General features: G+C 46.9%; 1 protein-coding gene across 8 annotated transcripts in view; it reads left to right on the top strand.

The window, feature by feature from the left end:
* NRF1 (nuclear respiratory factor 1) overlaps positions 1–15,697 on the top strand; it is a 73,000-nt gene that overhangs the window by 40,884 nt on the left and 16,419 nt on the right. For all 8 annotated transcript variants that reach the window (XM_052789986.1, XM_052789985.1, XM_052789988.1 and 5 more), the window contains 2 exons: positions 288–445; positions 4,577–4,701. In XM_052789986.1, coding sequence (XP_052645946.1) covers positions 288–445; positions 4,577–4,701 — 283 coding nt within the window. The remainder of the gene's footprint in view (positions 1–287; positions 446–4,576; positions 4,702–15,697) is intronic.

The raw sequence follows: 15,697 nt of genomic DNA, 5'->3' as shown, positions 1-15,697 counted from the left end.
TTGTTTGAAGATTGAACATATGGAGAACAGCAACTAAAATCATGGGCTGACTAGAGAAACTCACTCATGGCTGATAGAGGGTTGCAGGATCCAGCAATGTTCTGAGATGGATCCCAGGCTTCCTCTCTTTTCTCCCTGTCTGTCAGAGTCAGAGCATGTGCAGGATTCTGCAAAGACCTCTTGAAACTATTTGGCTTTCATTTTAGGAAGCAACTGTGCATTCCTAAATGGGATTCCAATGGGATAACATCCTATCCTAGGGCCTTTCTTTTTGTTTTTCCCCATAGGTTGAGCAGAACTGGGCAACGCTACAGGGGGGTGAGATGACTATCCAGACGACGCAGGCATCAGAGGCCACGCAGGCGGTGGCATCATTAGCAGAAGCAGCGGTGGCAGCATCTCAGGAGATGCAACAAGGAGCCACTGTTACCATGGCACTCAACAGGTATGGGTGAGAGATGAAGGCTTGAAACGTGTGCATGACATTTCCTTCTAGGTTTTCACTCTAATGGTGCAAAGACCACTGTGTACAGTCCTAGTAGAGGCTTTTCCTTAGCAAATTCCTATGTCAGCCCGTGTCCAGGTGTCTGCAGGACAGTTTCCTGCAGAACAGTTTCCTGATTTCCACTGTAACCATAGAAGAACACTGACATGGAAATTTCCTGAAAGAGGAAAAGATGGGTAGTAACTGCGCCCTCTAAACAATCTTATTTGTACAGCAAGGGTCCAGTTACAGAATTAAGCTTGCTAAGCAAGCAAGAGTCATGATGTGCTAATAGCACCTTTTAAGTATGTTGGTCTGGGTCTCCCTCAGTATTATTAATGGTTTCTTACCAAAAGGCTAAGGCTGAATTTCCCTGTGGTGTGGCAGTACGGTCTTTCTTTAGAAACCAGAATCTCTCCCAGAGGCCAGTGTTTTGGGGGTTTCTCCCAAATGTGTTTCTGAAGTAGAAGGTGAATGAGCTGCAATAGTAATGCTGCCTCTTCATCTTGGAACGAGATTTGTTAGATTTTTAGTTGTACTCAGGTTACCAAGATCTGCAGTGTAGTTCTCTACAGGTTCATGCAGCAGGAAGCAGTGTCTTTGCTCAGCTCTGGTGAGTTGCTGAAGCTTTGCCTGCTGTTCTTAAAAACTGGAAGTGGCTGTGGCACACCGCAGCTGCACCCTGAGAGAGCAGGAGGACCGTAGGAAACACAGCATTGGCCCCAGCAGCATGGGAGGATTCACACTGCTGAGGTGTAGACAAAATATTTTCTTCATTCAAATCAGGATTCTGGTCTAGAAGCTGTTGACTGAGCAGCTGTGAGTTAGGACAAGGCACAATTCCACACTGCTGATGGTCAGAGTAAAGCTCCAAGACCTTGTTATATACACAAATTACTAAAGCAGTCACCTTGATCTTGGGGGCATTCAACATCTTGCTTCCAAATTGCTGTTGCAGCTGAATCACGACCACACATAGAACTGTTTCTTCTCTTTGTGGTCCAGATTCAGGTCCATCAGATATGTTCTTTTCTGCTACCATATGAGGTTGCTTAAGTGGTTGGGATTTTGCTAATAGTTTCACTGTAAAATTGGCTTTTGAAAACAAGTGATCTTTTTAGGATGCTGTAAGAAGAAAAGCTAAAGTAACTAGGCACGGAGTTGCAGGAAAAAGCCCTGTCTCCCAGAATCCGACTTGCAGGATTTGTATCCTGCACATTTCCAGGCAATAGATTTTTCTATGGGTTTTTTTTTTTAGAAGTTTTTCTGGACTAGAACATCAGTGGGCTTTTGATTTTAATTTCATCCCATCGCTACTATTTTTAGTTCTTAAGGTTGCAATGAGCTGTTCCTTTCCCTGTATTAGCTAAAGAAATTCAGAATCCTTAATGAAAAGAAGTGTTGTTAGAACTAAAGAGAGTTTCCTAGAAAACATGAATAGAAGAACCTTCAACAAATCATTTAGTCTCTACTGTGCCTCAAGACAGGATCAGCTGTGTTTATACCCAGGAAAGCCCTGTGATAAGTCTGTTCAAACAGCTTGTAGTTCAGGAGAGATGCGAAGGCTGTGGCAGCATTGCAGTGGGAGTGAGGGGCCTTGTGTTTTATTTCCCAGCTTGTTGTCACCCTCTTTGTCTACTGACCATGGTAGTGCTGGAGACCTTTCTAGGTGACTGTCCTCCAACACCCGTCCATGTGGAAGAGGTGTACTTTTTCCTTTGCCACAACATGCTCCTTGTAGCTTTCAGCTGTAGGACTGCAGTCTTCCCCCTGCCTGTAGAAAGATCTCAGCAAGGCTCTGGTCCTTGAAAGCTGTTGGCTCATCCCAGCTCTCGAAACTTTATGCCTAATTTAGCTGAAAGCTGCCATCTCTGAATCTTGTTCCAATGGCTGCTGACGGAGCGCAGAGTCTTTCATAGCCCCACGTAGAGCAGTACATCTGCCAACAGCATGACGTGATGGATGACGCAACCTCTGTCAGGTTTGAGGATGGGAAGTATTAGGCCTTCTAGTAAAAGAGGACAAAGTGGAGGTGGGTAATTAATTCATTGATTTGGACCAATTAATGTTTGTGGAGCACACTGTAACTGGAAAAAGCTTTTATGCTGCAGATCATTATTATTTTCAGGGATGCAACCGTAACAGATTATTAAAATGCTCAATTGCCCTTGAAAGTGGATTCAACTAAGTGCTGTGTGAAGTCTCGGAAACAAGGTTACACCAGTAAATCCATGCTTACCCCAGGTTTGCTGTGTTGTAGTTGGCCTTCCTGCAGTGTAACTGCCTTCATGTAGCTGCAGGTTCAGAAGAGAGATTAGACAAAGGGAGTAAGAAAGCAGAACAAGAAAATGTTCTGGTTCACTAACAGTGTTTAAAAGCTACTCTGAGACAGAGGGGCTATTTAGAAATGAAAATACACCCTGAGTGAATACAGTTGGAAAGTGTACAGCATCTAAGGAGGAAATTAGGAAAGAGAAAGAATGAGTAGGAAGTACTTGGAAAATATTCGAGTCAATTGGTCTACCAGAGAATGAGGAGGGCAGTTAAGGAAGAGCATCCTCGGGGAAGCTAAAGAAAATACCTACTTTTTTAGTTCATTAAGGTAAAAAATGGTAGGAGATTCAGCTGCAGGAAGGAGGTGGCTTTGGAATAATTTTGTGACTAGCAGTAGGTCACCAGAATTGGCTGATAGTCATCCAACAGGTCTGGAGAAATCTGGACAGCTGCTGAAGGATGCTCACAGCACTCTGACTGTGCAACCAAATGGCAAATAAAATACAATATCAACAAACGCTGTGATACACATACGAAGAAATATCTCCTGCATATACCCAAAGAGGAACTGTATGCTACCAGTTACCATTCAGAAAGCATTCAGGGGACTATCCTCCAGGAATGGTTTGTCACTGCTGAGCAGACACTGTCAAAACAGTAAGTTAAATTTTAGGAATTATAGGGAAAGCCATAGAGAACAAGCCCAGATTAGGCCCCTGGACTAACTCATGGTGTGTCTACGGCTTGAATAGTGTGAGAAATGGTCACCCCCCTCAAACAGGTGTCTTACATTAGAAAAAGTCTGGAAAAGACAAGAGTGATCAGAAGCCAGGAAGAGCCCTTGCACAGTAAATGGACTATAGCTTTTCAGCTTGGGAAAGAGTTCACTGGAAGTCTATGAAATCATGAGGAAAACAAAAAGGGAACAGTTATTTTCTGTTTCTCACAGTATCAGACTTAAGGGCTGCCCAGCCAGACTGAGGCAATAGTTTTCAGACTACCAGAATGCAATTTTTCTTCACACAGCATCTAATTAAATGTGGAACTCATTGCTACAGGATGTTGTGGAAACAAAAAGTATAAAAGGGTTTCAAAGGGGATTAGACAAATCAAACCTGATGGTCCAGATGCAGGAAATCAATACACTGCCGACCGTCGGAAGCTGAGAGGGTGTAGGAAGGGAAGGATCATGCACACTGCTTCCTAAATATCTGATACTGGCTGTTCTCACAGTTGCTACACAAGAAGGACCTTTGGTCTGACCTAATTTGTATGAAGAAATTTAAGAATACTGTGCTAAGCTACTGATCACTCATTAAAAAGAATTATTAAACCACTTGGCTGGGGAGAAATACTCCATCTTAGGTAAATACAGAGCTGCTGATGTGATCCTGGTAATGGTAAACCTCTGGGCCTGTTTCAGTACAAGGTGAACTGGCTGAATCAGTAATGAAGGGTAGAGCTCTAAAATCTGTTGAGACCAAGACCCAAAAGAATGAGTTTTTTACCAGAAATTTACTCAGATTGTCCAAAAGCTTTTAGTAAAGTCCCAAGCAACAGGATGCAAAGGTAAGAAGGCAGGATGCTCTAAGAGATCTGCAAGCTGAAAAAAGCCAGTGGAAGCACCTTCTTCCCATGTATTCCTCCTCCAGTGTAGATTTTCTGCTCTGGATAACTTCATCTGGGCCCAGTAAGATTCCTCCTTTCTGCATTTGTTCTCTTGACATGTGATGCCTGGTTACAATGGATGCTACTGGAGTAGAGTTATGTGGTTTTTTGGTCTTCCTAATTCTTCTTTCTCCTGTCCTGTGCCCACAGTGAAGCAGCTGCCCATGCAGTAGCCACGCTTGCTGAAGCCACTCTTCAAGGTGGAGGACAAATTGTCCTATCTGGTGAAACTGCAGCAGCAGTAGGAGCGCTTACTGGAGTCCAAGATGCCAATGGTAAGGCTGCCAGAAAGTTTTTACTTTTTTTTTTTTCCTTTGCTCTTAGCTAGGGTTTTTTCCTCTCTTCCACTTGAAATGTCAAGTTTTTGCTAGTAGAATAGTTCTGCCTCATTGCAGATAGTCACTAACTAGGTCGTGACCTAAAAGCCCAGAACAAAATGGTAGCACTAACCTCTTGTTTACTGCCACAGTGCTGGTGGCTCTGCTCTTTTCCTTCTTCTGCCAGCTTGCTATTTAACCTTAGTTTTGGGTGGGAAGACTGCTCCTGACTCTGTATCTGTACAGTGCGTAGCACAGGGAGGACCAGACTTGGTCAACTAACATAACTAGTGAGTGCCATAATAAACACATCTCCAAAACGCTTCACTGTGAAGTGGCGGAGAGTATGCACATCGTTTTATTACCCACTCATTTCCTTCCTTTCTCAAGACTTTTTTTGTATGCTTGGTGGCTGCTCTTGAGCAACTATCACTTTTCTGCTTGGGTGACACAGTCAGCCTCAGGTTGTTTGCCTCCTGCTTTATTTTCCATCTTGCCACCATAGTCAATTGCTTAGTTCTAGGGATTCTCTGTAGTGTTTCTCACCCATTATCTGGATGTCTCTTCTGCCAAGTCTGATGACTTTTGCAGATATTCAAACTAAGCTCATAGTGAATAAAACAGTAAGTTCATAGAAACCGGTTCAAGAGATGATACTGGAACGTATGAACGTGTCTAGTTGGTGCTCATCCACTGCCTCCAGTTGCACCGTACTTCTGCCTGATGCCTTTACCACGCTTTCTGAGTTCAGAGATGAAACTCGCTGGTTATTTCAATTAAATGGAAGGAGGCATGTCAAAAAAAGCTCAAAAAGGCTGCAAAATGTGACATTGTAAAGAAATGTCACCTGGAGGATGGGGCTATTCGGACTCTAATTGTCAAAGGGGGAACAAGCATGTGCAGTCAGGTGGCAGAGCGATGACTTCTTGCCTTGTCACTTTGCATGTAAAGCAGAAATCTGGCTAGGTGAGACCTCGAGTTTGACTTCCATCAAAATCCTCATCTCATAAGGAATGCGCTCATTTTGAAACGTCAATATTTAGTTTGCAGCGAAAACGGGACAGTGGAGGGAAAAGTAATTTTACTCGGGGTGTTCGACTTGATGTCTCTTGCTGTGGAGTCAGCCAGCCTGAAGAGGGAGCAGAAATGAAGTGAAAACCCTATCCTTAGAGCTGGGAATGCATCTGATATTGAGAGGGAAGAGTAGGGTTGGGTTGTATTACGCTTTGCCGGCAGCCTGGCATGAGGGGGATAAGTGATGTGTGTTTATCGAAGGAAGGATCTGACACTGGATGCTCAAAACCAGCAACTAATCAGATTTGTAAAAGCACGTTAGCATCCTCTAGCAGATCTGCACCCCTGGCTCCCTTTGGTTTGCTTCCAAAATGCTTTCATAGTCTGGATTCCTCTGGATGCTTCCCCTAAACAGCTTTCCTCCTCCACACCCTTCCTGAGTCACTCTACCTCACTCACCCAGCATTAATATCATTTTAATGCAGGCTGGGCTTTTTTTCTTTCTTTCTTTCTTTCTTTTTTTTTTTTTTTTTAGCAGCAGAGTTGGAAATCAGATGGGATTTAGAGTGCATTAAGGGGAGAGACTGCAGCATTTTCCTCTGTGCAAAACCTTGCCCACAGCCCCTCGCCTTGTTTCCACTCTTCTTCGATTTGCTCTAATCTCCGGTGGTATTAAGGGGAAGGGCTTTGTTGGCGCGGTAGTCCTTGGAAGCGCCATGCTGTTAGTTTTATTACGTAACCAGCTAATATATCTCCCTTAGGGATGGAGGAGATGTTGGTATCCATTCCTGCTGTCTCTGTCTGGAGATGGAGAGCAGATGGATTTTCAGCATTGGCACCGTTGCCGAGGATTTGTCTGCCTTCTCTGTACCCTGAAGCCCAGGGTGTGAGTGTGAGCATCCTCTTGGACACCGGTGCTCGGTTATTTGATGCAGTGGGAACAAACAGCTCTGCATGCCCTTCTGTTGGGAGGAGGTGAAATGGGGAGTGATTTGGTGCAGTTGGTTGCAGGAAGGAGAGGGGGAAAATGAGTGCCAGAGCCGTAATGGTATTAAGCAGCAAATTCCCCCTGCTTGCTATTGCTTGCAAAGTCTTAATTTGCTGATATTTCCAATAAACACTTCTCTCTAGGAATGCTCTTACTCTTCTTTCTGTAGGTCATTTCTGAGGGATTCCAATCCCTTACCCCTGCCACTTTCCCTGGAAGGGACATAAATTTAACACCATCTTATTGATAGGGAAAAGGAGACAGTGGTTTAACAAAATTGCTTGAGTCAGGTAAGGTGTTTCATTCCTGATTTTAGCCATTAGATGTAATTATCCTCTTTTTAAAATTGTTTGTTTCTATCTTGATATGGTATTTTTCCCATCCATTCTCTGGCATCTGAATAATAATTAAGTGATACAAGAGAACCAAGATGGCTAAGAAGAGGCAACTTCTGTATGTTTGTGGATGTCTCAGAAGCTAGGGCTGAATTTGCTCTTGCAGGGAGTAGGGAGCCCAGCAGCATGGCTGAACTGCAAAAGGGCTGTGGATAATCTTGTGATCGGTTACATTTATAGCTAAGGGAAATAAGATCTCCTGCTCCCATGCAGTGTCAAACTAGCTAAGTGCATTATGGTTTTCTTGCTACTCTGGAGCATCTGCTCTGAGTCGGGATACTGGAACCGATGACCCCATGGTTTGAGCCTCAGATGTTTTGTTCTTAAGTGGCTGGCATTAAAGCAAAGTAATATTCAAAGCAAGTGAAGGGGATTGTAGCAGCACTGATTTCTGAAGTTGGTTGGAAACTGAAAATGCTCCAGTAAGGGGAAACTCTGCACTCTGGGGCTGCTTTTGGTGTGCATTATGGGCAGCTCTGTGTGATGGGCTGCTGCTGGAGCCGTCCCAGCCCGCCGGGGCTGGGGGAGAGAAACTTGATCGGCATTGGGAAGGAGAGGTGACGATGCCAGCCTGCAGTCTGGGCCTCGCTTGCTGGAGCATCCTCATACTGCAGCCTTTTGTTTGACATTGATCTGATCGGGGGCTTGAAAGCTGCTTGGGCTATGGGCTTCCTGGCTTCATCTTTAAATATTGATGAAGCTTTTGCCTAAGCAGTACATGCACGGGGCTGTAGCAGTGTGCAGTGCTGCCCGTGAAGGACAGAGCAGGCTCCCTGCCCAAGGAAGGTTGGTTTAATGGCCTCAGTGTCATCACAAGCCTGGGGTTATTGCAGTTTCGCGCAGCGTGCGGCGTTTTTAAGGGCCGATTTGAAGGCGAGAGGGGTGGTATGCTCAAAGCCCCAGCTGGGGTTCAAAACAGGGCATGGAAGGAGGGACGGTGGAAAGAGCTGGTGTTGGGAAGAGGAGAAATGGCAGTGGAAGATGTGAAATCAAGCTGTGACCAGGGAGATAATTTAACAGACCTGAGCTAGGCACAGCCAGAGACCCAATGGGTCCTTGCCTGTGCACCCTGATCCTCACGTGCAGCAACTGCTGCTCTTTTTCCTGGCCCCAAAGCATGTTTTACTGATGCATCTCCTCCCTGTGCTGCTGGAGATGCTCCTGGGAGCACTGATGTGCCTGGTGGTGGTGTGGCAGAATACAGTTGGGCACTAAGAGGAGCTTACGGTGAGTCTTGCCCTTCTCCATCCCCCCAGTCATCCAAAAAATCCAAACCCAATTCTCCATACAACCAAAGGGAGCCGTGCTTACAGCTAGGGCTGAGCCAGGCTTATCAAGTTGTGATGGAAGCCCGGGGAGAGCATTAGGACTCTTGACGTGGGCAAAGGGGGATTAGCAAGCTCTCTGCTTTCGCAAACTGAGGAAATAAGGCGTCAGTACAGGAGCGTATCTTGCAAGTTAGCATAGGATAAACAAGCCTATAGCGGCATTTAGGGTGACGGGGAACTTGCTGCACAGAAGAGCTGTTCCAGTTGGTGACTTCTATATCAGAAGGGGTTTAAATGCTGAAAAGCCTTCAGCTCTGGGTGAGGCTGCCGAGCTTCCCGCACGAAATCAATAAGGTGTCAGGTGGAAACCTGTCTCCACCCTCAGCTGCGCAGATGGGAGATGGGGAGACCTCCAGGCCTGGAGCACGGTTGCCAGTTCCGTCGGGCTCTGTGTAGGCTGTTTACAGTTGAAAGCATATCCAGGAGGGGAAAGCAGGAGTTGAGATCCTGTTCCCTGGGCTGTGCGCATCTCCTAGAGAGTGTGAAAGCAGAGGGAGATACGTCGGGCAAACCCAGCGAAGGGAACTGCCTGTTCTTGCTTTTGGATGCCTTGGGACAGGGAGGTGCGGCACACTGATCCGCTGGTAACTGGTGGCTTTTTTGCATGAGAGAAAAAAAAAAAGGGAGGGGGGGGGAGGCTTAGAGACTGATCTGCTGCAAGTGTCAATCTTTAAAAGAAATATTTTTTTTCCTGTTGGATCTCCTTTTTAGGGAAGATGGACCCAAATGAGTTGCTAGCAACTTGGCAAAGTGCAGATCAGCTTGCCTGCATCCAAGCAGAGAGGAAGGAAAGTATCAAGCTTTTTGTAGGGTCTTCTGGGTGGGAAGAGATTTTTTTTAATGAAACGTTGCCCTGAAACAGATAGGATTTAATCCCAATCTGAAGGAGAAGCGAGGAAAATAATTTTTGCAGATGTGTTTCAGATGACAGGGGAAAAGAGAGTCCGGTGGCAGCCAGCAAGGAGAGCTGAAGTGGATGAGTGTGATTTCCTGGGTGCATGTGCTGAGCAGGTCCAGGAACAGTGAGAAGTTTTTCCTAGAGGACGAATTACTGTGCATGAATGAATTATTGCCAGCAATGGGGCTGTGATGCACTCTGAGTAAAATATGTTGGCATAAGCCTCTGTTAAAACGAGCTTATTCTATGTCAAGTACGTGCAGTTCCCTACGTGTGCCCTGTAGAGAGGGGGTACTTGACTGCAGCTCAGCCATCTCTGTGTCTGCACCCTTTCCGTGTCAGCCTCTGGCTGTCCGGGGAGCCCCAGTGTGGGTGGTGAGGAATATGCAGTGCCGGGATCGTGGGACACCAGCCACAGGTTTGATGCCAGCAGCCAGCATGGTGCTGCTAGGTCTTTCCCAGTACAATGAGGGCCAAAGTATTTCCAAGACCCGAGACCGCTGCTTCGCTTGCACTGAGCTTTACCAGCACAGATAATTTCTGCTCGCTTTGGCATGGCTTGCCTTGCCTTGCCTTGCCGCTTTAAACCCATCGTGATGGATCTCATGCTTTTTGCTGCTGTCCTACATTACTCTTGGGCACTAATCTCGGGCAGCGCTGGCGCTGCAGTCGGCTCAGGCTGTCCTTCTGACGCTGGGCTGTCATGGGCGCTGTGCGGCTTTGGTTTGACATCTTGGGACTGATGACGAGGCGGCTGCCGCTGACGATTAGGATTTGTCTGCCCACCAACCGGGGCTAAAAATAGTGGCTCAGACAAGTCCCGCTTGTACTGCATTGATGGCCAGATTTTCCCTTCGGTCCAACTAACCAGGCGCTACCTATGCCAACGTGCAGTTATGTTACGTGGAGCCAGCCTCGCACAACCCAGCGCAGACAATTTGTCTGGGTTGTTTGAGTAGAGCAGGAGGCTGGAGGTGGGTGCCATGGCACTTGAGTGCTGCTGGCTTTAGGGCCTCCCTTGGCTTGTTGAGTGACCTTGATAAGTCCCTTGATGGAGACACAGAATGGTTATTTCTGGGTACGGTTTGGCTTTTGGGATAGGGAGGCTCGTGGGCTCTGCCATTTTATTTCCTTGGGGGAAAATGTTTTTATATAAAGAGCACTTGTAATGTACCACAGGTCTCTTTCCTCTTTGCAAAGGCAGCGGTGTCGGAGGAGCACAAGGAGAGTCTCCCGGGTGGTTTTGTGCCCCCATTCTGTGTCCAAGTCTCACATGAAGTCTACAGGCTGCTTTTTAGTTCTGAAACACACCTTTGAGATCGCAAAGAGAGAAGGCAGTGTCCTGGGCAGACACCAGAAGTTGCTCAGTTCCTAGCTTGATCTGTTGCTGTCCCCTAAAAGATTTTCCTCAGTGTGTTTGTGATGGTGTTAGCAATACCCTGAAAGGGAAGCCAACTTCATTAGGGATAGGGAGTCACTGCCAAGTCCTTTGCTGTTTCATCACTTCTAGCATTTCTTCGAGTCCTGTTGCTTTCAGTGAGTTTCCATCCAGTAAATGAGCTGTGCCCTGTCTGGCCTTATCTCCTGGCTTCTCAATGACCTTACAGCATCTCCAGCACCTCCCTTGCCCTCCCCGTTTCCCCTCCCCTGGTGAGTTTTGACATCCATTCCTGTTATCAGGCAGTTGAGACTTACAGGCTCTCCAGCTGTCACAGCTGATGCTGTCCCGGTTTAAGCATAGGCCATTTACCTTCCACGTGTCCTGAATTAGGGGAAATGGACAGGAGGGCTGGGTCTGTTTAAAAATTAAAGCTGATTACAAGGCATTAACATTACATTTAAAGAAATAGACAGCAGCCCTCCTTTCTCAGCATAGTTGCAATATGTTCCCTTTTGTTCTGGTCTGGAAGAGGAAGCAGGACTGGTATCGACTCCAGGCTGGGCAGGATTTCTTCTTTATCCATAAATTTAAAAAGAGAAGCTGCCTGATGTCTGCTGCAATACTTTAAAGCAGTTCTGGTCTTACTACCTAAAGCAGTTCCCATCTTTGCGATAGTAACAGAAAGCTTAAGTTCTTTCTGCTGATCTTGAATTTCTCTTGGAAAATTCAGATCTACTGACACTGTGTTCATCAGTCTGTCTTCTGAATTGTTGTATTGGGAAGCTTCATATTTGAGGGATCCCAATTGTTTTACACATGCATTCACTCTGGTGCCAAAACACAGCCATCTCGGGGGCAACAGTCAGGAAGAAAACTTTCTTTTTCTTTTTTTTTTTTTTCCCCCCCATAAAGGCTCAGCTTCGCTGAGGCAGATGGATTTTAAGGAATGTTTGGTCTGAGATCTTCAGGGCTGAGAAGGCAAAGGGACATGGTTGCTTCATGCATGGAAGCATAGAAACATGAGCATGTTGTGTGCCAGAGGTGCTGTTCCCACCATGCCCTGGCCTAGCTGCAGCGTGGGCTTGGGCTGGGGCTGAACGTGGGTTTAAGGAAGCAGACAGGGTTTGTGTCTTCCATAGCCTTCCTTACAGAGATGTGCTTCAACAAGGGCCTTCATGGCACAGCTTTCCTGCTTCTCTCCTCCTGCAGCAGTGACCCTATTTTCTCATTATGTAGGGCTGTTGCTTTCCCAAGTTTCCCAAGATTGAGCATCCTTCCCATGGTGACGCTTCATCACAAAAGAGTAATAAGTTGATCTGACTGGGAACACTCTGAATGAATGTGCTGCTTGACTAGAAATTCGTTGTGTTTCTAGGTTGAATTTGAAGCCTATTTATTTGGTTTATTTGTATGATATTTGTCAAGGCTTCTGTGTCTTCATCTCACAGTCCCTCAGTAATCCACGTGGCTTCAGAAGGAGCTGCTCAGTGCAGGACGCTTACTGAAAAGAGGCCAAGCCTTTTGGCAGGTGAATTGATACATGGGGAATATATTTGTATTCACTAGATCTTGCTTTTCTCCATCTCTTAATGGGACTTTTCATTTGACTTTACTATTGCCAATGTTCACGTTAAATTCCAGGCGTTTGTTTCAACTTATGGTGACAAAGTCCCCAACAACCTGGCTTTGACAGTAACGTTACTGAGGTCCTGAGCTTTGCTGGTCCCCTCATGCTAACATCCCTGAATCTGGTATCGGGGGGTGATGGGCCATATGGCTCTTGGCTCGCTGGCTGGTTGGAGATCACCTTTGCTTGTGGAGAAGGTGCGTTCTGCCTGATGTCTGCGTAAGCTAATGGGGATGGGCAGCTCTGCACAACTCCACTCTTGCTCAGCCAAGATGAACACTGAGCAGGAGAAGGAAGGGGCCTGGTCATCTTTATGGAGTACAGTCCTCATTTTAACTAGTGCGTGATTGAGAAGTGTATAGGATTTTGTTTGAGAGAGGGGTGGGGGTTTTTGTTGATGATATATTGTGGGGTTTTTTATCTCCCTAATGTATATGCACCCCGACTGTAAGACTTAGATATTTGAGAAGGACTTTGGACCTACACCAGTTTGTTTGGTTACAGCAGTGGTTTTGGGGTGCCTGCAAGAGTTGGATATCCTAATCCTTTTGTCTAAAAGAGATGAGGTTGAATACGGGCAGGAAAGGAATGGCAGTCAGTATACTTAGCATGTTTCCCTAAGTATGTCTGGAAGCACAGAACTGGATAGACAAACTTCTCCTTGCTTGCCACTGTTTCCAGCCCAAGAATTGGGATGGGAAGGGATGGAGGTATCTGTGTAGTCTGCCTCGTTAGTGCCGCCATCTGGGGATTGGTGCTTTGGCCCCAAGTTGGGGTAGGGAGGTGCTCTCCTGACAACCTGCACATCTTCAGCATGGTGCTGTTCTATTTATAGCTCTTGGCCTAAAGAAAAGGGCACAGATGCAGTCAGAAAACCAGCTCTGTGAAGGTGCCTGGTCCTGCATCACTCTCCTAACCCATCGCAGATGCCAGTGAGTCATTTTTCCAGGCCTCTTCCTCCATGACTAACGTAACCCAGATCAGAGGCTTGGTTGGCAGAGCTGTACCAGCAGAGCTTCTTCATGGGGCTCCTGCCACATTTGCAAATAGGGTGGTGGTACTCATAAAAGGACCACAGGCAACATAAGGCTGGGGAAGGCAGTTTTTTTGCCATTTCTGCTGGACACAGACAATTTCTATGCTGGCAGAGCTCAACGGTGGATCTGAGCATTCCAACCCATAAGTGTTGAACTGGGTGGATGGTAGATTAAGCCAATATCAAAACCAGCCTCTGCTTTGCTGCTCCTTTCTCAGTGTTCCCAGGATGAAGTTCATGTGTGATGGATTCTGCCTGTAATAACAGTTTATTCAAACCTATGCTGAGTGTGTGGCAGCCCCCCGCCTCAGCTTTTTGAGCCCGGTGAGACATTGGGTATTGTAGCCCATGTCTGGAAGACCTTCCAGCTTAACAGCAGACAGGAGACAACCAAGGACAACTTCATCCTGCTATCACAATCTCTGCTTGTTCTCCTGCTCCTCCAGGCAATCCCAAATGAGAGGTCCCAGCTCACCCTCCTTGCACACTGGCATGGCGAGCTGCTTCCCAGAGTGGAGCAAGACTTGCATCTTGAGTTGTAGGGCACCATTTCTTCTGCAACTGATCCCAACTGACCCCTCGCTGCCTCGGGGTAAGGATGGGCAACGGTCCCTGCTGTGGAGCAGCTGTAGTATCTTTCAGTGCAGATTTTAGCTTGCAAGGTGGCTGGCCTCCTGCTTAGAGAAATGGAGTCCCCATCTCCCCATCTGTGTAGTGATGGGCGAGTGCTGCGACCACAGACAAAGCTGGGGATGTCGCTGCTGTTTTTCTACCTGTGCCACGCTGCTTTTACCCCTTACACCATTCAAGGGCTTGGGGAATTGAAAGAGCAGCCTGTGATTACACTGAATCAGGGCAGATGGAGAGGGGCTTTCTAATCCCCCTGCACCCCTGTGTCACAGCAGAACTGGGCTGCAATCTGCTGTTTCATGACAGCAGGACACAGTTCTTGCCTTCCTAGCAGGTACCCTTGTGGCTATGAACTGGGCTGGATCAGGCCACGCTCTCCCGCTGTACACTGGAGAGCTGTGGAAAATGTTGCCAGGCTTTGAATGGATGGAGGCTCGTCTGACCCGAGGGCAGTTTGTGAGCTCCAGGCTCTTAATGGCTGTCAGTGGGCGTAGGGTGCAATCTGATCCAAATGGGAAGCTGGCTGAAATCCCAGCAAGCTGTTGTTACCGTGTGAGGCATCTTATGAAATGAGATGGATTTTGTGAACTCTCCCCCCCGCCTGGCACCCCACTAGAAGGAGAAATACCCTGTAAGCTAAGCTACAAGCTGGGGCTTCCCCAAGTACAGCTCTTCAGCGTATTGAGGCATGGTTTGCGTGTCTTTCCATTTACGAAGCTCTTGTGTATTAGACCAAAGTTTCCTCCCTGCGGAGCTACTTGCACTTTCTGTTCTCAGCACAGCCTCCCCCACTCCATGCTCCTCTTCGGACTGTGTGTTCCCACTTCCCGGGCGTGCGATGCGGGACTAGACATCTCCAAACTGCTCAAGGGGCTGTTTGTTTTCTTTGCTTTATAAAGGGCTCTGCCCCTCTTTGAAAACAGCCTTGGCTGCTTTCTTAGCAGGGTCTGACCTCTTGAGTTCCTCTATTGCTTTTTTCTGAGCATGTCTAGAGGATCATTCTGTGACTGTATTTATCCTCTTCATTGGATCTCCATAGCAAGGACTGATTTTAAAGCCTAAAAGCACAACCCCATCTGTCTTGTGCCTCTGGGGCATAGTAAAGAGCCCTGTCCTGCAACCACTGAGCCTGTGAGCAATCTTACTTGCAGAAATGTTTTCATTGTCCACCAGACCTGCCTATGGCAGAATGATGAAGATTGCAGGTTTTGATTCGTTTTCCTGAGTGGCCACACTGGACCTTCAGACTTCTGTTTTTCCAAGTGAAACTCGTTCCTCTTCTTTGGCCCTGATGTTCAACGGCTAGGATTTGGGTTTGAAGAAGACGACATTTCTTGCTATAGGATTGATTAATCTATGCTTTGAGATGTCAGCAGGTTGCACGAGAGCTTGGGGAGATGCAGCTCCACCTTGGCATCCCTTGGCTGGTGATGCTTGGGTGGCCTTGTCCAAAAGGTTGGTGGGATGCCCTCACCTGTGGGCACACAAGGAAGAGAAGGTAAATTTGTCACTGTAAAGACTGTTCCAGCCTTCCAGCACCTTGATTGCAGCCTGGTAAATGGACAGCGTGAGACTAACCCCCGGGGATATCCCTCCTCTCCCCTTTCTCTGGGTGAGTCCTAACGATAGCTGGGCAGAGGGCTTGAAGGTAAAACCA

This window comes from Harpia harpyja, chromosome 6 (assembly GCF_026419915.1).
Source record: "Harpia harpyja isolate bHarHar1 chromosome 6, bHarHar1 primary haplotype, whole genome shotgun sequence".
In the NCBI taxonomy this organism is placed as follows: domain Eukaryota; kingdom Metazoa; phylum Chordata; class Aves; order Accipitriformes; family Accipitridae; genus Harpia; species Harpia harpyja.
This window is presented reverse-complemented; position numbering and strand designations above follow the sequence as displayed.